This window comes from Vanessa tameamea, chromosome 30 (assembly GCF_037043105.1).
Source record: "Vanessa tameamea isolate UH-Manoa-2023 chromosome 30, ilVanTame1 primary haplotype, whole genome shotgun sequence".
Classification (NCBI taxonomy): Eukaryota; Metazoa; Arthropoda; class Insecta; order Lepidoptera; family Nymphalidae; genus Vanessa; species Vanessa tameamea.
Window position 1 is genome coordinate 2,961,153 of NC_087338.1, and position 21,572 is coordinate 2,982,724.

General features: G+C 33.7%; 1 protein-coding gene across 1 annotated transcript; it reads left to right on the forward strand.

Annotated features, from left to right (window-relative positions):
• Window positions 1-1,986: 1,986 nt before the first annotated feature.
• On the forward strand, window positions 1,987-20,081 carry LOC113391653 (ankyrin repeat and SOCS box protein 3-like). The gene is made up of 10 exons (XM_026627687.2): window positions 1,987-2,235; window positions 11,772-11,887; window positions 12,194-12,348; window positions 12,878-13,010; window positions 13,532-13,714; window positions 14,295-14,400; window positions 15,727-15,867; window positions 16,934-17,025; window positions 17,866-18,015; window positions 19,371-20,081. The coding sequence occupies exons 2-10, from the start codon at window positions 11,777-11,779 to the stop codon at window positions 19,689-19,691; spliced, it is 1,392 nt and encodes a 463-aa protein (XP_026483472.1). The 5' UTR covers window positions 1,987-2,235; window positions 11,772-11,776; the 3' UTR covers window positions 19,692-20,081.
• The last annotated feature ends 1,491 nt before the right edge of the window (window positions 20,082-21,572 follow it).

The window sequence follows — 21,572 nt, forward strand, 5'->3', positions numbered from 1 at the left end:
GAGGTAAAGAGTGTTTTTTTATGCCGTATTTATCGCCACCTTCGAGTTGGATGTTAACTTTTTTTTTTTGCATTTCATTATTTAATTATTACAGAAGTTAGAAATTTATTGTCTGTTAAATATCACGCTGCGGCCCACGGGGCTGAACATGAACGCTGTTGATACCGCGCGGAGTATAAATATATACAATTTGTCTATTAATTAATAATTAATGCTAAGTTTTAATTTATTGCGAGTTACGATACTGATATATTATTAGAATATTAATATTATATAATAAGATTGTCATATTGAGTATTCTGAGTGACATATGTACGTAGTTCTCTGGCACGATTTAATAAAGATATCAATATTTAATAATTAATTCAAATGGATGATATTTTCCTTATTACCCTAATGAGCTGGAATCTTATATTTACGTTATTGGCTGCTAAGAGCCCTATGCTTAAAATAGATCATTACGAAAATTGAAACAAGCAATTGCATGTCATTATTGTCTGGTAGAATTTTTAGGTTATAATAATATAATCCCTGTTCCCATTGCAAAATAGATTGTTCCTATACAGGATATATAACTCCTGTATTCTCTTTGTTGATAATAAAATGTCCGGAACTTTCTTGTCTTTGTAAAGGTGTTTTGTTGTACGAAGTGCGTTGTTTCACGTGCGTTTTAATAATATAGGGTAACTGTTGCAATTATGACTGTTCTCCTGTTAAAACTCAGTTTGTATCTCACTCGTGAATTATTTATTTATGTTTTTTTTTTTTTTTATTTATTGGAAAAGTTACATCATCAACTTATCACTAAGCACTTAAAATTAATATCTGTTGGGTAACATACAAAGTGATACGTCTTTAAAGGTGTAAACATATAACTTATATTTTTTTAATAGTTTTTTGTTTTTACAGAAAAGTTCAATAAAAGTACTACTTTTTATTTAATTATCAAATAAGTAGCTGGTAATACTGTAAAGGTAAGGTTGTTGTTATTAATCAAAACAGATTTTAATGAAAAACTTTAGCAGTTTAGACTATACATAACTGTAGAGACATTTTCCTAGAGTGTTATTAATTTTACATTTGCTTCTATTGTTGGAACGATGTTCTTTTATGCTTACTTAATTTTTTTTTTTTTAATTTCGTCATAATTGTTTAAAACAATCTTGTCATTGCGATTTCATTATTTTCAAATGTTGTTAATTTATATCATTGTGTCTGTTATTTGGTACATAATATATATCGAAGGGAACATCGTTCCATTTGAGTGTCCCACGACACATTGTTTTTTTCATATAATGTAGTTACTGTTTCTTTAATGAATATTATTATTTTATTTGTCGCTTTAATATCCATAAGCAATTGTTGTCGTTGTTTGATTATCCATTTATTTGTTTTAGTTTATTAAATTTTGTATTATAAGCATTATATATATATGTATTATATATAAGCATTATATATGTATTATTACATTTTATTTACAGTATAACATTTTATTTTTAAATTATTGTACCCCTTCCCAAATTAGTTCTACAAACAGTCCTCTGCCCAAAGGTTGCCTGGAAGAGATCGCTGTTTTAGCGATACGGCCGCGTGTTGCATTCATGCAACTTTTAAACGTTAATTCTTAGATATAATCTATTATTAAGGGTTGGTGCAATAATGCATAAATAAATAAAATATTATTTTGAATATTCATAATTAATTTAATTTCTTTTTTTATAACAGATAAGCGGACGGGCAAATGGTTTAACTGATAATAAGTAGTCATCAGTGTCCATAGACATTGGAGTTGTCAAAAATCATTCCATTTCCAATGCCCCACCAATCTTGGGAACCAAGATGTATCTTGTGTTATAACATAAATAAATATAAACATTTAATTTATTAGATTTGGATATATAGAAAGCCCGAAATTCATATCTTTACCTTTTATTCGTACTTCGTACTTGGCAAGCGGCCATATTGGCGTTACTCCAAGCATGGCTTCCCCGATGCCACCACAGTTGACGCTTTACTGCTTTAGAATATTAACGTTACCCAGTTTGTTTAACATTCAATTGAAAGCCGAAAAGAAATATTATTTCATAAATCAAGATAACAATCTTATATTATTAAATTAAATTCAGAGGTCATATTCAAAGCGCGGGAAAAATTGCGCGCTTTCTGTTCATACGATTAAGAACAAAGGCTTTGTGTCATTCATCCTTGTGTTTTGGATACTGATTCATATATCAGGTAAGTTATTTAATTTTAATTAAACGTTTAAATATTAATATGTTTTTATTAAAATATAGTATAAATACTAACATGTTTATGGATATTTAGATTTTTTTGTCATAGTTTTGTCTTATTGTTATAGAAAGCTATGACGACATAGAACTTACACAAAGAGGTCTTATAGAAAATATTGATCGAAATTTATTCGACACTATTTTTTTATTTATTTTGTGTTTATTGATTATTTTGAACACCTGCATTGTTGTGACTCCATTCAATATGTGCAATTCTGACGTCCAAGCAACGAGAGTGCGGGACATTTGCGTAGAAATGTCATTCGGTTCAAATTTATTATGTTGGTCAAAGTATCAATTCGTTTTGTTTTTTTTTTAATTTATATATTTATATGACTGTGATCTGAGTTATAAATTATTATTTAAAAAAAAACGAAAATGTATTGTATGTTCTGATGCGAAATTGAATAGAAACGGCAAAAATTAATGACTGTTATGTGTGACTTACCGTGTTGTAGCCGATTTTCATGTCAGTCCTTCTTCTTTTTCTTTTATAAATACCGAATCGTTTTCATTTTGGTAAGACAAATTTAAATAGTAATGTTCAGTTTGCCGATGTCTTTAAGTACACAGAGATGTTATAACTTGATTAAATTAATTGATGGCGGTGTCTTTATAGTTTATGCATTTTTGTCATTTACAAGAATCATTTAGTAACTGCTTATCATATTTGAAAATAAATCTCATTAACAGTACACTGTTTATAAATCCATGTACAGATAAACTGCCACATATGAAAAGGTACATTTAATTAATATATTTTTTTATATAGTATAATTTGATATCTAATAAACATGTCAATTACAAGTAAACAGCGTGTCCAAATTCATAAATTAAAGACTACAAAATTTAAATTGATTTTTAACTGAATATAATTGTTGTATTAGAAACCAATGTTGGAAATTTATTATTTATGTAGTCGCCATCTTTGTTTTGAGTTTTATAACGTATTTAATTACGAATGCCGGTGTTTTGAGTCTTATTCCAATTGGCATAAGTTCATCTAATAATCGACCGCTATTAAACTTGTCACCTGACAGTATTTTGTCAGCTACGATATGAATTTATGACAGTGGAAACACTAAAAAAAGTTGTCTATGATTTTATGCTTACTTTAAAAATATAAACAATAATAATCCAACGACTATGCTACCTACCAACCTACCAAAGTGATGGAAGCTTCCCTGGCGGTCACCTCTCGAGTATTAGCCATTCAGTGCCTCATAGTTTTAATTTCTAATTTTATTAATTGTAAAATTATTTTAATCACTCTTTATTCCCATTTCGAGTAAAGCAGTCGTTGGTTATAATATAATTATTATTATAATATTAATTAATAATTGATAATTTCTTCGACCCCCTGCTGCAAACATAATTTAAGGCTGTATAATGTGAATCCAAAGCTCAAAACATAAAAAAGTGTGATATTTTTTATTGCAAGTTAGCTTGTGCTTATATAATAGTGTGCGTCACGATTACAAAGGCTCTTTTATAAACATTGAAATTACGCACACAATAATAATGTCATTATAAATATTTCTTTCTTCACTCACAAAGAATGAAAACACTGTTTTAAATACGTATACATGTATGTGCATATAATAATGTACTTTATATATAAAAATATGTCCTTACGCTAAAGATTGACTGTCAATAAATTAATATAAATTAAATAAGATGCCTAATTTCCATGCAGTGGCGTAGCTAGGGGGGCAAGGGCCCCGGTGCATAAAATATGAAATCGGGCCGTCACCCCCTCTTTAACTTATATTGTCCTTCAAAAAAATCTTGTGAGTATGGTCGAGGTTTTCTAGCTTCAGGAGCTGGTGAGTTGGCTGCCCCGCTCGTTTCAAAGATTAGGTTAGTGGGGCCCTCGTTCACTGCACCACCTGATTCGACGATAGCTAAACCACTATTTCCATGCAAAGGTTATTTTAGGTAAATTCGTGTTTTATAAAGTAATTATTACGATTTTGACCATTGCTCCGACTTACTTGCACTCGTGATAACAAGCGAGTAAGAAATTGAGAAAAGGCAGTTTTAAGGCAGTTCATCCTATTTCAACATTGACCTTATTAAAATCGTATAATATTATGAATTCTCTCTATTATTTGCGTCTATACACCCAAAAATAAGTGGGACTCGAGCTATCTGAGATGGGCCTAGGTTCTCTAATTTTTTTCCTGAAAAGACCTTAGCTCCCGGGGACCTTCCGATGCGAGTCGAGGACGAGTATCACAGAGGTTTTATTGCCTAAAAATCCCACAACAACCGGTTATCACCGATTAAGCTTAATATCATAAGCTACTCCTCGAGAAGAAAGGAGTACTTCGACCGGAAGTCGGATATCATCTACGTATAATATTGACGCGGGAATCGTATCGGATAATTGTTTATTAATAAATTTATAAAGGCATAGCAACGCGAGCCAAGCCATTAGCTGGTGTCATGTAATATTAAAACATCTTGATATTATCATTGTTTTTAAGAGTACGTCATTGTGACGTCACAAACACAAATGTTGAATTATTTCTCTCAAAGCTCAAGGATACCAGCAGACTGGCTACTAGCTGGCTTGAGTCTAACGCAGCAGATTCGAAAGACGGAATATTTAGAAATAAATTTATTATTCATTAGATTTCTAGTTAGAGAGAAAGCATGAACGAAAACTGTAGGAAGAAAAGATAACAAGATCTCATGTTTCTTATAAAAAGGAATCTTCAAGATGTCGTACCAATATTTATTTGAAAATAAAGTAACTGTCGCTAAATGCCCGGCTGGGCTAAGGCCTTCCTTTTTTGAGTTTTGTCAATAAATAGAAAACAAAATCAAAATATACTTTATTAAAGAAGGCTTTTACAAGCACCTTTGAATCGTCATTTTACGAACTATATTAAGTGAAATACAATCGGTTCGGAATGTAGATTCTACCGAGACCACCGGCAAGAATTTCAGTAGTTACTCTTTTTCAACATTTAAAATACAATGTTATGTTAGTTTAATACAATTATATATGCATATAATATATCCTGACTGAAAGTCAATAAGTAATTAAGTTGTAATTTTTATTATTTATATTTTTATTCGAGACATTTAAACTATAATTGTTCAATTTCAAATTTATTTATAATATAAACATAAACTATACACTTTCTCAATTATAATTGTAAGGCGGCAATAAAGATAAATAAAAAAAATTAAAAAAAATCCATTCCAACCTTAACCAGGGGGGTGAAATAGAAAAGTGGCCAATATCCTGCCTGTCCTCGGAACTCAAACAACACACAATATTTCAACAGAATCGGTTCTGCGGCTTAAGCGTGACGAGGTGACAGTTACTTTCGCATTTTGGACAACATCACATACATGACTCTGAACCCAATGTAAGTAGCTAAAGCACTTGTGTTATGGAAATCAGAAGTAACGACGGTACCACAAATACCCAGACCCAAGACAAAATAGAAAACTAATGAACTTTTTCTACATCGACTCGGCCGGAAATCGAACCCGGGACCTCGGGTGGCGTACCCATCAAAACCGGTGTACACACTACTCGACCACGGAGGTTGTTTCGCACTTATAATATTAGTAGGAATGTGTATTATAACATATACATGCCCTTGTGTGGGACGCTACATAGGTTAACAATGTTAAGAGCCGGTATTGATGCCGAAAAATCTGAAGCAAAAGATCTAAATATTCGTGTCTTATGTCAAATTACTTTTTTGTCCCATTGAAACACTTGGCCCTTGGAGTAGCGGTGCAAAAAGCTTCATCAAAAGTATAACACATATATATTACCTCTACTGGTGACAGGAGGGCTGGGTCGTTTTTAGCCCAGACGATCGGAATTGCGATTCAAAGGAAATGCTGCTAGCATTCTTGCCACCATTCCACATGGATTGAAACAGTAAATATTTTTAATTCATATTTGTATATATTTAAGCACTTAATGTTATCAATTCTTATGTTAATAATGAAAATGTATTCAATACATATACTTGGTAAATAAATAAAAGTGACATCGTAAACAAGTGCGTCGTACAAGAAAGAGTTATAATTTACAAATTCAGTTCATTCAAATCCCGCAGGTAAACAGGGCAGATATATTTAGACTCAATCGAATGCGTACTTGTAGCTACGAGTTTATAAACAGACGCCTACACGTTGAATTTACGTTCGCGTGAATTAAAACTTGTTTTTGTAACTGCATTCTTTGTTTACGAACAATATATTTATCGATTGGTGGTAGGGCTTTGTGCTAGCCCGTCTGGGTAGGTACCACCCACTCATCGGACATTCTACCGCCAAATAGCAGAACCCAGTACGTGTTGTTGTGTTCCGGTTTGAAGGATGAGTGAGACTGTGTAACTACAGGCACAAGGGACATAATGCCTGAGTTCCCAAGGCTGGTGGCACATTGGCATTGTAAGGAATAGTTAATTTTTTTTAACAGAAACAAAAAGAAATGCCAAAGAAATCCAATGTATTCCAGTGATTACGAAGTTTTTCTTAACTATTAAACACGAGATAAACATAATTAATTCATGAATCATATAGTATTACAGTCATTGAATCATTAGTAATCTCCCACGTGCGTTTTTTTTTTCAACATTTTTTGATCAACGAAATATTTGACTAACAAATTAAATGTGTTTTCTTATTAAATATTTATTGCTGTAAGGCCATTTCTGCATTGACCCTACATAAAAGACATTAGGATAATATCATAGACAACTAATACTTTTATTAAATATGTAATTAGACTTATATCAAACTACATTATATACATTATTTTATTTGGTACCAACAATAATTTCGATACTACGTAGTATAATGACCTGAAATTCTGTTTAAAATTTGGTTATTAATGCCAAACAAAGTTATTTAGTGTCAAGGTTCCGGTCAAACAACTGGGCTATTTCGGGAAGCCATTTATCTCCGCCATTTTGTTTCGAATACAGTCACTGAGACTCGGTGTGTTCAATAAACTTTTTTTGTTTATAAATTAACTTATTATACATACATTATTTAAACATTATCTATTATAAAATTTTATTTATTAAATAATAAACAATTTTATTTAATTAACATTATTTCAACATTATTAAAGAATACGGTTTATTTAATTGTCATGTAGTTTATTTTTTTATTTGGAAAAAAAGGCTTAAATCGCTATTGTTAGTTAACAACTATTTACATTCGTAAAAAACTATATGTTTTGTTACGAAAGCTTTATTATGTTTTACAGATTTCAGAAAGCGACGAGTCAGTTTTCTAAAAGCGAATTTGAGTCCATACCAATAAAGTAAACATAATTGACTCTCTTTAGCCGGTATAACTCTTATTAGAAGAAAAATAAGTTTAAAAAAAATTGAATTCTAATTTGAATTACGCATTCCATCCTTCCATTGACTGTTATATATGTTATATTTTCTGTATCTCATCACTAGCCCGTCTGTCAAAAAGATCAAGCTAACTTGAACGGGGTGTAATAGCTGTTATTTCCCCCAAATAATTGATAAAATTACAGATGTAAAATCCGATAATGTCACATTTTTTATTTGACATTAATAATGGTAATACTATTATGACAGCACCATATTAAATGACGTTTGGGTTTAAAACACAACAAAGAGTACACATTCACTGTAAATACAATACAGGATCCCTATAGCGATAAGGCTGCTTTTGCCTTAATCTACTGATATACAGTACTATGATATTACTATATTGTGCTTGTGTGCAAATTAGCTAATATCTATACAACTAGCCGAGACACAAACGGAAACAGTCCGGGTACAGAATTGTCAAAAATACAACTATTCGTAAAAGTAGTAATTGTCTATGGCTAAATTTCATTGTCTATTACAAGTACTAATAATATATGACAATATACCAGTGGAATAATTCATATATAATGTAAATATCAGTTAAACAATATATTAACTCATTAGTGACAATAATACGAGGATTAACGGCTTTTCGAGGCAATAAGGAGAGTGTTTACCACTCAACTCCGAAACTCCGAGCTGTTACTGGCATATTCGTAACGGAAAATAAATCTTTTGGTCCTACCTGAGATTGGGTTTGATCTCAAGAACTTCTTAGCTGGTCAATAAACTAACGAGTTCAAATCACCCACCCGCAGATGTATGCTCTGTTTCTGTGGATATTTCCGTTTCTATAGCAACGCTGTCCATTTGCACTTTCATCTGACGAAAGACGTCCGTAACCTTGAATTCACATAGGAAGTGCTAATACTAAATAATACTTACGAATTAACGTCGATTCTTGCCTATTTCAACACTGAAATGCTTATTTCATTGAAATTACAAACATAAATATAGACAAGAGTATTACATAAAATACTGTAGGTTAAATGCTTAATCTTGCAGTAAATAATAATTATTTATTAACTACTTTATATTTCGAATTAACAATTTTATTAATGTCTACTGGAATCGAATGATTACTCGGTGGCATCGATGATAGAGCTTTATGCAAGCTCTTCTGGTTAGGTTAGGTTAGGTACCACATACTCATTACCATATTCTACCGTCCATCTGAAACACTTCAACACTTCAACAAAGGTGATATTAAAAAAATATCGAACTAAGTAATTTATTATCTGTGTTAAAAACGATCGGAATTTTTGGCGGGCTTTTATATAAAGTGACATTTGATGAAAATAAAAATGTCCGCTTCTAATTGATCACAACGACAAATATAATTCACAAATTGTTAAATTAACGAGTGTGACTTCTTAAAGAATATTAAAATTAATATTTAAAATAACAAGCTGTAGAAAATAGTTTACGATCTGTCGGTAGATATTCACTTAAAAAAGTTTTCATGAATATGTAGCAGTCTAGTGAGGAGGCTCATTAGATAAAACGATCTAATAACATTGGAGAAAAATAATTCCTTACTGTTGAAATTAAAGCAACACGCAATCGACACAAAACAAATGATAAACAAAACACACGTGGCGCCATCTATTATCCACGCTAAAATAAACGATCAAGGTTATTGGCCCGTACGACAAAATTGAAAAGGTCCCACTAATAATATTAAATCTTCCGAAGCTTAATATCATTTGGAAATGGTTGGCGTTCATCCAAATTGGAACGATATGTGACATTTCATCATGATCTCGGGTTTCCCGAACTTTAAACCTTTGTAGGAAAATGTGTTGATTGATTTTTCTTTTCTAGGTTTGGTTAGGTTTTGGGACGTTCGTTAATGGATAATGAGAGACGACTGCCTCGCTCGTCTCGTAGCTAGCTAGTGAGAGTGAAGTGAAGTTAAGGGTTGGACAATTGTTATTGAGTTTTTCTGTTATGAAATTCGCAATTACAACCCTAAATTTGTAATTTTGCAAAGTTAACACTGTTACTCAGAAGTACTCGTTATTAAGTCTTGTTAACTTCCAAAGGATCACATTTCCCATCCCGAGAGTGTGCACCCGTGTTTACGCGCACACGTGAGCAACATAGGATTCACGTCAACACCTATTTCATTGAAAACATCGTGAGGAAACCTGTATGTGTCTAATTTCAATGAAATGTTCCCTTGCCTGTTCCTTAACCTCATAGGAGAAGCGTGGTGATAACCGTTTCAAACCTTTTGCTCAAATGGAGAGGAGGCCTTAGCTGTGGGATTATTACAGGCTGTAGTAACATACTATTAAAAAATATTTTCAATATTAACAACAACAAATTGACATGACATTACAATAGAATTTGTAAATCTGTAGGATATATGTATTTTATTAATATTAAGTTCATAATTATATCACCATCATGATCAGCCTGTGTCATTCCACTGCTGGACGTAGGCCTCCCCCAAAATACTGCATAATAGCACTTATAGCACTGCTTTGGTATCATGCAAGATTCCCATAATTATATACGAATAAAAATAGTTACCGCACAAATCGTGAAATATGTAGGTGTTGAAATATTAACGACTAAGCTTTAGTTTAACGTGATGTCACTCGCTGTTTTAGTTTGGCGTCACGCTGGTTGGATTATCGCCATCTTTGTATCGATTTTCTTAGCATTTTTGATCACGAGTTTAGTGTTGAGAGATTTCCTCGAACGATCATTGTAGGGTCGCCAACCTTTATGATCTATTTTCTTGTAATAGTGGTCACGTATACCTACTCTGACTTTCTTGTTGTGAATCTGAACCAAAGATTTTGGACTTAAACTCGGAACAAAACCCTTGTGTATCATATGCTTATAGACTATCTTATATTCGGCTTTATGGAAAAAAATTATAAATGAATTTAGGACAATTCATGGCCTAGTTATTAGTATTTTATAGACAAGTTGTCACCTGCGGCTTCTCTGTTGTCTTAGGTACTGTTCGTCAGGTGTTATGCAGAAGAAGAAGAATTAAATTATCGCCTATGTACTTGAGGCTCAAGCTTGTTTCATTACAAATTTTACCAAATTCGGTTCAGTGGATTGGTTATCTAAAAGTAATTGACAGACAGTCACTTAAATAGTTGCATTTATAATATCAGTATACATAAGTATTTTAAATAAGCGTGTCCGAAAGCGGAGCCCATTGTCAATACTACTTGAATTTTAACAATAAAGGAGACAAGCTATATATATATAAAACTTGGTTCGATCCAAAGTGGTGATTACAGTTATTCCATCAACAAAATCATTTTGCCGTCATAGAAACCACAAAGATAGAAGACAGCGTCATAGAAAACTTATTCTTCCAGAAACTTATCGAACTTTTCTCAAAAAAATCAAATGAAAACATTCCTTATAAGTAAGCTCATTAAAGTCTCGAATAAAATATAAACATACCATCGAAGAACCGATAAAAAAAACTCAGTAGTTATTCTTTTCCGCCATTTCAATTACAGAGTAATAATACCCGGATAAGAAACCACATTAAATGTAGACATTCAAATATGACAATATTATAAACACTAACAGCTTATGTAGCAGTTGAAACCACATGTTTTTGTCCGCATGATCGTTACACAATTGAGACACTATCGCCAAAAAATAGGTCGAAGCTCAGGCATGACTTTGGCGTGTATAACATACGATGTTAGGTGTTTATTATTATTGTTTGTAATTTTGCAACGCAATACAAACAGACGTGGTGTCTAGCGATGCTTTTGTTTTCGATACGAGTTAGTTTTATCTATTCATAGTTGTGTATGCCACGTGTCTGTACTAGAACTCTTTGTAGATTTATATGTGTAAAAAATAGATCTATTGTAGACGATTGCTACGTTATTTTCTTTCTGTCAGTTATTTCCAACAAGAAATGTTAAATATCCCTTGCGTCATCAATGTGCGAAAGCTTGGGCACCAAGATTATTGTCAAACTTTTTATTAAGTATATTTCGATTCGTAGGTAAGAAAGTCTTCAAAGCAGAGGGTTTCTAAGCCCAACTGTTAGACATTAACAGACTGTTACTAAACTTTTTTATATTTTTTCCAGTGATCATGCCGTCCGAGGTTATAACTGACAAGTCCTTGCAGCGTGAACTAGCTGACTCCATCATCCGTATGGTGCCATTGGATGAAATACGCATATTGCTCGCTTGTGGGGCTAAGGTAATATATTTTTATTCAACAGTCTAAGAATGCCAACCATAGAGAAGTATTATTTAAATGTTTTCGGCCTCAGCGTGATTGGCTTCCTTAACATTAAAAAGTCTGATAACTAAGGAATAACAAACACTTAACACAGATAGAAACGTTTAAAAAAAAGAAACAGGATACCTAACAAACGACCCCTCTCCCCTCCCACATGGGTTTGAAGCCACGGGCGGAAGCTTATTATATTGGTTTTATTTTAATTTTTGTGATATAAAAAAATAGTCGTGATTTTTGTCATGTAAATATTTTTTATATGTTCAGGTAAACGAGCCCGTGACCCAGGGCCTACGTCCACTGCACTACGCAATCTGGCAGAGATACTTGGAGGCGACAAGGCTTTTGCTTGTTCGAGGCTGTGATATAAACGCTAGAGACGATTGTGGTTACAGCGCACTGCATCTATCCGCCGAACACGGGTAAATATCATCAAAACTATTTCAATTTCTTCTAATCGAAAGAAAAACGAAATTGATCAGTATGATATATCCATCTCACTCTCAAGTAATAAGTAATATTCTTATTCTTTCCAACACTCCAGATTAGCTTTTAGTGTGATAGAAGTTTGAACAACAACAAAATCCCAAGAAAAAGATTCGGTATAGAACCTTTGACTTTCACGTCATTAGGGAGTCGAAAAACTGTTGCGCTAATTACTGTTTAGGAATGGTTATAAATGACACTTAGTATTAGTAAATTCACATATTGCTCGTCACGCAGTATTTAAATAAAAAAAGCACTGGTTTTGTTCACTTTTACCTCAGTTACAAAACTGCAATCTCAAGTAAAATAATTTAATCCTCTTTAAGTAAATCTATTTGCATTTCTATAAACAAAAAGAATTGGATAAACCAAAATTTGTGGCTGCGGTGCTTCTTGCTTGCTGTAAGCTTCGCAATCTGGAAGTTATCTTGGAAGTTTAAGTTTTTTATATTATATCTCATCCAGATACAAGGAGTTAGTGAAGCTGCTGCTGGAGAGTGGAGCAGCTGTTGATTACCGTCCAGATACCGGCGAGGAGTTCCCTCGCACCACGCTCTGCGATGAACCCCTCAGACTCGCGATACGTAACAAACATTATGTAAGTATCTTAAGTAACTTGCCCATTTAGGCTTAGAAATATTTATTTATAATATACTAGTACAAAAATGCCATATTTTATCTGGACCGTCTCAACTCATTTAGGAGCCCGACGGTGCACGAATTTTTTAGGTCTTGATCGTATTCTTGAATATTATCTACATATTTTTTGTTTTTCGTAAATTGGCCTTAGTAGGCTTCCTCCCCTTACCACACGGGTAGTGCGCACTACCAGAATCATTACTAAAAAAAACATTTACATTTCGCGGGCAACAGCCCGAAATTTGGAAGGTAAAATTGTTTCCAGTCCTGTACCTCGGCAAGTACATAAATCCGTTGATCTTGAACTCTTTCCGGTCGTGTCGGCTTGGTTTTATCATCGGATTATGAGAATAAGGGAATAGAGTGCACCTTAAACAAATATGTCCTGCATAATTGACTGGTCGAGCAAGACGATATAATAATCATGATTTTATAACCGTTTTAGCTTATCATATACCTAAATAACGCATATTTTTCTAGGAAGTCGCCCGTCTTCTTCTGGAACACGGTGCTGATCCAAACAAACGTTACTTCTTCGGTTCAGAGATCAATCTCGTCTCGGACCCCGAGTATTTGGAGCTGTTGCTGATGTTTGGAGCCAATCCTGACTCCAGGGACAGAGCTGGCCTTACTCCGTTGATGAAGGCTGCTAGACAAAGAAAGGTAATATTTCGCCAACCAAACTAGTCATCACTAAATAAGATTACTTGAGGACAGCTCTGTTAGCTCTGGGACAATATCTCTATGTGCACACCATCCTGTTAACATATATCCTTATGTTAAGATAAATTTGAAGAGTTTACTATTTCACAAGGTAACCCAATCGGTGTTAGGGCTTTCTGGGTAGGTACCACCCAATCATCACATTCTACCGCCAAGCGGCATCACTTAGAGTGTTGTGTTCCGGTTTATTCCGGTGACTCAGTGTAACTATAGGTACAGGGGACTTAACAGCTTAGTTCACAAGGTCGGTGGTGCATTTTTGATATAAAGGATGGCTTGTTAGTCAATGATGATTTGCCGATGGTGACCACTTACCATCAGTCGCCAGTCTATTCTAAAATATATTACATTTAATGTTGCATTTCGCTTTCAGACATTTCAAAATCTTATTCTGAGATGTTTTTTTTTTCTGATTAAAGTTCAGTTTTTTTGGCCAGTATGTTACCAAAAAGTATTTGCATAAATTTTTCATTTCTTTTATACATATATTAATATGTATGAGCCTCAACTTTATGTTCAGGGTATCGAGTCAGTGCTGATGCTGATCAGCTACGGAGCGGACGTCAACGCGATCGCCGACGCGAGGAATGACTACCGAACGGTCATGCATTACGCCGTTTTGGGTGGTGAGATATTAATTTTCAAATATTATTACAGAAAAATGTTTAGTTAAAAAATAATACCAACTAAAGTAACGCACGATGAACAACTTCGACATTGAATTGCTGCGATGTAATCAGTCCAGATCTTGGACAATCAATGATGTTTACCTATCATGGCGTTTTGAATATCTGCGAAGTTGTTATGGGTACTTTGTTAGTAAAATTAAAGTTAAATTACTGTAAGCGGAATAACAATAATTTTATATCTAAATATATATTAAGAACTGTCTAAATAGCAGAGGAAATAACGTGGAATATTTAAAACTGAGGTTTGTTCATCTTCACCCCTTTTTCGATTGGAATCGAGTATGGCATCATGCCGAGATGGCCCAGTGGTTAGAACGCGTGCATCTTAACCGATGATTTCGGGTTCAAACCCAGGCAGACACCACTGAATTTTCATGTGCTTAATTTGTGTTTATAATTCATCTCGTGCTCGGCGGTGAAGGAAAACATCGTGAGGAAACCTGCATGTGTCTAATTTCAACTAAATTCTGCCACATGTGTATTCCACCAACCCGCATTGGAGCAGCGTGGTGGAATATGCTCCATACCTTCTCCTCAACGGGAGAGGAGGCCTTAGCCCAGCAGTGGGAAATTTACAGGCTGATTATGTATGGCATCATAAAAGAATTAATAGTTTTATTCGTACCTCTTTGATTCACTTGGAATACAAAAAATCCCATACAAGTCGAAAAACTAAAATACCGAAACAAGACAATTTCAAAACCAATTTTACGGCACAAATTAAAAACAGAAGTTTGGAAAAGAATCGTCCTAATATTAGGTTTCATTTTTTAAATATAATTTTTATTATTAATCTTCATTGAAGACTTTAATAAGAATATAAAAATCAGAAATAAATAAGGAATACCAGAAATGTTTCCACGTTCTGATGAAATTACGATTTTCTGAGGAGTAAATGAACCAGTCCGCCAGTCACCCGTGGATGGATAAAATGGTTGGTGTAACCCGGCTTAACCCAGAGTAGGTACAGAGCGGTGCAAAAATACCGGGCTTGATGCGTTGTGGGCACAGACAATGTTACGGTCTGAAAACATCGGTGAGGAGCCCAGGAGGTCTGAGAACATTCTTGAATGAGGAACGCCAAAACACTGCTTGCAATCATGCGTTTGTCTTGCTTAAGACGGGGAGTTACGTCTAGCTGCTTGTATAAATATTTTTGCAAGATTTTTAAATGCAAATGCTCTGCAATAGTTTTGCATACATTTTGAATAAAAGATGACACTTAATCGCTTCAGTATTTTCTAAAACCCATTTTTGTTTCAGGCAGCACAGAAGTTGTGAATCTCTTGATCAAGCAAGGGGCCAGAGTGAACTATGAATGTCCGGACTTGAATAAGCCGAGTCCATTAGACCTCGCGATATTGAAGGGGGATGTGGCTATGCTGCAACTACTGTTATCTGCTGGTGAGTTTCCTTCGAAGATTATTACCAATTTTTCTATGATTCCGATATTATGATATAGAATACAATAATTTTTAGGCTCAAAAATACTACGGAAAACTAAACGCAAACGCGTAAATACATTTTTTGTATAGTTTTCCTCCCCCTCCCTATTTGCTTTGAAGTAGGTGGGGATTAAACGAAAACCAGGTGACACTTTTAAACAAGCGGTGTCTAAACTGTTACCGTTAAATAAATAATATTGTTTAATATCAATTCGAAAACACTTCGTAATTGTCGAAGATAATATTTTATTAAACACATCAACATAAGCACCCCCGTCAACACGTTGTCAGAGAACCAATCCACCATAAGCATTCCCAAGTGAATCAGCCATACGCTAAAAGATCCCTTCTATACAATTTACATGTATAATTAATCTTGAATGAATTATTTAGTTTATTTACTATAATTATACTAATTATTACTACGGCATGTGTAGGAATATGACATATCATTGATTTGATGTCAATTGCTAACCGTTTTCCCCATATCTGAAAAACTGTGAATTTTACGGGTACGTCGATGCATTTAAAGTACGATAACATAAAACGCATGAAACGTTCGTCCTATCTCTTTCTAACTTTACGGTAACCCGTCTGTAAGAAAAGGATGAAGCGAATGTGTAACCGATTTCGATATCATATTCGTTGCATCTCTTTCTCATAAAACGTACAATGTAAAGTTGAAAGAAGACAGGGCGACGTCTAAAATCGGATGTCAACATCGATATTTAAACCATATATCCGCTGACAACCAATGCAATGTCACAAAAATCGGTTATCGCCCATATTTAGTTACTATAGAGTTCCCTCTCAAACATATCCTTCTGGCGTAATGTCAAATATCATACTTACTTATCAAAGACAATGAGATTTAGACATAGACAATTTAACTACTTTTCACTAATATAATGTATTCCTAACATTAAACAAAATTGATTAACGGAAATAAATTTCATAAGTATATTTAAATAGTATGTTAATTCTGTAACTTTAAATGCAATAAATATTAAACATTTCAATTCCAGGAGCTCAAGTAAATTCATCCAGCTCGGTTATCGGTACACCTCTACACGTGGCCTGTTCAGACAACATATCGAATAGAAAGGAAATTGTTAAGGTAGATCACATAACTATAATATTCTAGCTGAAATATCTACTAAACCAATCAAAATCAAAATATACATTATTCAAGTAGGCTTTTACAAGCACTTTTGAATCGTCATTAAACAAACTATTTAAAGTAAAGCTACCAACGGTTCGGAATGTAGATTCTACCGAGAAGAACCGGCTAGAAACTCAGTAGTTACTCTTTTTCAACATCTAAAAATACAGTCATGTTAGTTAAATACAATTATATATGTACGTTATGTCTCCCGCCTGGAAGTCAACGAGCATTAACTCCACGCTTTTTTATCATCTATATAATCTTGTATCGAATAATATGCCTTCTTCGATACAATCTATCTACATAAAACTTATAGCAGAATAGTCGGCGCGTTTCGGAGAAGGTTTAGTGAATGATATTAGAACATATCCCAACCACGTGGTGTCACCCCGTCTGTGTAGATACCACCCATTGATTAGATATTCTACTGTCAAATAGCAATACTTACCCGTGTTCCGGTTTGAAAGGTGACTGAGTATAACTACGAACACAAGGGACATAACATCTTTTTGGACTATTGGTAACTCCCAATGGGCCAACATTGGCGATGTAAATATTTCTTACAGCGCCAATGTCTAAGGGTGGTACTTACCATCAGGTAGTGCATTTGCCCGTCAGCCCGCATATTACATAAAGAAGATTATAATCAGCTGCGTGTTGCAATTTCCAGCTTTAAATGTAGATTATCGCCTTTTTGTTAAGCTTTAAAGGCCATGAGTAAATAGCATGTTATAGCTTTTTTAAAAACATATCGTATAAAATGACATAAATATTATTTCTCGAAAATTCTAGATCCTTCTAGAAAGTGGTGCAGATCCAAATCTAAAAGTGTACAATGAAGATGACGGCGCTCAACTGCGACCAGCCCTAGCGGAGTACCTCGCCAGTAACACGGAGCCCTGTACAGAGACTGTAGCCTTATTGCTTAGATATGGAGCTAGGGTAAGTAATTCTAGAATGTTCTTTTTATCTGATTCAAATATAAATATATAAATATCTATGGACGGTGGTGACCACTTACCATCAGGTGGCCCATAAGCTAGTCCGCCCACCAATGCCATAAAAAAAAAAAATACGTCATATGTTTTTTAATATGTGCTTGTCTGGTTTCAATAAACCTACCCAAAATCGCTTTATTTTTCATTTCCCAAAAAAAAAAACCGCATAAAACTTAAAGTCTAGTTTCGATTACGTATTTTATTGAATATTTACTAATTATATGTTATTTACTATCAAAAGGGCATCAACATCGGACATAAACCCACTGACATGGAACCTGCTGGCGTACTGTCAAATATTTTTTAGATATTACAGATCTTATCAGTACAGATACATTTACTCACGAAGGCGCTAAATTATCAGCTTGCATTAGTGTGAGTGACGCTCGTGCTTAAAATTTGTCTTAGTGTGTGTGAGGCGACTAAGAGTAAGGACAGCAAAAAACACAAATAAGATTCTATTTTTAAAATTGCTTTTATTAAAAAAATATTGTTACATTACCGTGAGTAAATAGATCTATACTAAGAGATTCCTACTCATTATAAACATAAACATAAACAGCCTGTAAATTTCCCACTGCTGGGCTAAGGCCTCCTCTCCCTTTGAGGAGAAGGTATGGAGCATATTCCACCACGCTGCTCCAATGCGGGTTGGTGGAATACACATGTGGCAGAATTTCGTTGAAATTAGACACATGCGGGTTTCCTCACGATGTTTTCCTTCACCGCCGAGCACGAGAAGAATTATAAACACAAATTAAGCACATGAAAATTCAGTGGTGCTTCCCTGGGTTTGAACCCGAAATCATCGGTTAAGATGCACGCGTTCTAACCACTGGGCCATCTCGGCACCTACTCATTACATTTATTAATTATCTGGGGTAGATATAGTCGTCGTCTGTACGGTGCGAAGTTGGCGTTTGTGTTAACGCTACAGTAACATTAATGTTGATAACGCAACATTATGTACTGACCACTGTCATTCAATTTAAATACGTAAAGGCCGGAAAACACTCATCATGTTTGCCTGAAGAAATTCTCAGTTCAAATTTTGAAGAATATTTTGAGAAAATAAAAATATCGTAAATAGGTCTGCAGACATTTTGACTAACAAATTATATTCGATTTTCGAGTTGTTGATCTTGCACCGTAATGACAAGGATTTTTAGTCTGTAATTAACATATTTATTTATTTAAATCTTCTAAACGGTTGGGTCAAAAGTTAAGACCCAATCGGTTGTCTGGACGAAGCCTGAACGGGCAGCTAGTACACATACATAATTACATATATATTTACAGGTGATAATGAAAACCCAGTTCCGTGACCCGGACGGCATCCTGAACCATCTCCAAAATGTCACCTCTGAAGATTACGAACATATATTCTTCCGTCTCCTAGAAGCCGCAGAGGCCTTCGACTTATGTATGATAAAGAGAAATAACGTTCTGAAACCCAATCAAAAACAGCGCTTAATTGAAAGCGCTAAGACTCCAATTTCCTTACTGGCTCAAGCGAGAATATATCTGCGTAAATTCTTCGGCACCGCACTCGTAAACGTTGTTAAAAAACTAGAAGTACCGATAACTCTTCACAGTTACTTGCTTTTTGAGTATAAATAAATTCGTTGGTAAAACTAATTCTTGGCATTATTTTACATTGTGGCAGAACGTCAAATTCTTTTGCCCATTAGTTAAGTTTTTATTCAATGTTGCTAGCTGTCAATGTCACCTCGCGTAAAGGGGTAATTGTACAGGGATCGAAATGAAGGGACTTTATTGATTTTTATGCAATCTACGGGCATCGGAGATGTAGTTCCGAAGAACTAGACTTTAAATTGCTGGCAGTTTGTATTCTTATAAGTAGTTATAAGGTAATGATGGATTATATAAACGTTTCGTAGAATTATGTAAAACAATATGTTTTATGACTAGCTTTGGGTTGTTAAGGTCATTGTTTATATAACGAATATATAATTACAAAATAGAAAAATATTTTTTCAATCAATATTAGATATTATTCTGTATTAGATTTCTTTTTTTATTAAATTGAATAATGCTTCGATAAACAGTTAATTTTGAATTACTATGCTATATCCTGTATGTCGTGTTATATTGAACGAATTTCGAATTGATAAAAAAAATTGCTTTTTATTATAATATAGTTCGTATGATTTTCGTAGTCTGATTTTAAAATATTGTGATATTTTGTGATACACTTTAGGTTAAGATTTATGTTAAATATCTCGATGTATTACAAATACTCATATATTCGACTGGGTTATATATTTTAAATAAACTAAGTTTGTGTGTAAAAGTATTTTTTTGTTGTTTTAATTTCCTGTGTTCTTATATTATAAAAAGTCATTTTTAAAAACATTCTTTAAAATAAAATAAGCAATCTTACTACATAAATTTAAACTTTTTGTTTATGTTAAGCTTCAAAATATTATAAAGCAACACGACACACGGAAATTCAACCACGAGATTTTACAGTACTGAACGCAATCACTTGCAGTAGGTACTGAACTCATGGGCTAAGATGAAACCACGATAAAGAGTCGCCGACAATACAATCTCATTATGTTATTTATTTATTAGCTCACCAGCAAAATACTCACTAATACCTCGTAATACTGACACATATTTAGTGAAGAAACTAAGTGGTATCTTAATAATAGTTTTTATTGACATTCAAAGGAGATAGTCAAAACCAAATATTAAGTTACGTTTCGTAGTAGGTATTTACGTACAATTATACAAAGATGGTCTATGAAATTAAGTTACAGAATAACTACTATAAGTTATATTAGAAGAATATAATCCTCAAAACAAGCAATCTCCCATCTGTTATGTTATGACGTACAAAGTTTTCGGAACAGAGATTTCGCACTTTAAGTATGATGTAAATCATCATACCGTAGATGCATTTCTTTGATGAACTAGTGTTCAATTACTCATTATATGTTAGTTTTGTAATAATTCTGCATTTCTATCGGTTTAGCCTAATAACTTTTAAAAATAAATTAGTAAGAAAGTTGTTTAATTATCATTTTTACCAAATTTTTAATATGAACTATCAGTGAAATATTCAAATAGAAACTAGCAGGTAATATAAAAATGAGTTTGGATGAATTATAGAATATCTTAAAATTAAACCCTCTAAGTTCCAGAGGAATCTTTATGAGGTTTGTAGTTTTACAAAACCGCGCCAAAATTATAGTTTCAAAATAATATAGTTTATACATACAGCGATGCCAATGTGTGGGGAATTTCCCGAATTGTGGGGAATCGCAAGTCGATCGGGGATTGGTGTGGGTGATTGTCACTATGCGGGTTAAACGAGGGGAATTTTATACTTATATTATACCAAAACGTCAGGTAATTGATTCTTTAGCCGTTCTTTTCTTAGTACGAAAATTGAAATTTTAGTCGATTATTAGTTAGCATTATACTGGAAACATTCGTAGCAGCCCAGAATTTAGATGATGAATTAGCTGACGC

Excerpts from the sequence above, each read along its gene's own strand:
- LOC113391653 (XM_026627687.2), top strand. The coding sequence starts at position 11,777 with ATGCCGTCCGAGGTTATAACTGACAAGTCCTTGCAGCGTGAACTAGCT. Across the intron at positions 12,349-12,877 it reads CATCTATCCGCCGAACACGG|ATACAAGGAGTTAGTGAAGC; the intron begins GTAAATATCATC and ends TATCTCATCCAG. Across the intron at positions 13,715-14,294 it reads AGGCTGCTAGACAAAGAAAG|GGTATCGAGTCAGTGCTGAT; the intron begins GTAATATTTCGC and ends CTTTATGTTCAG.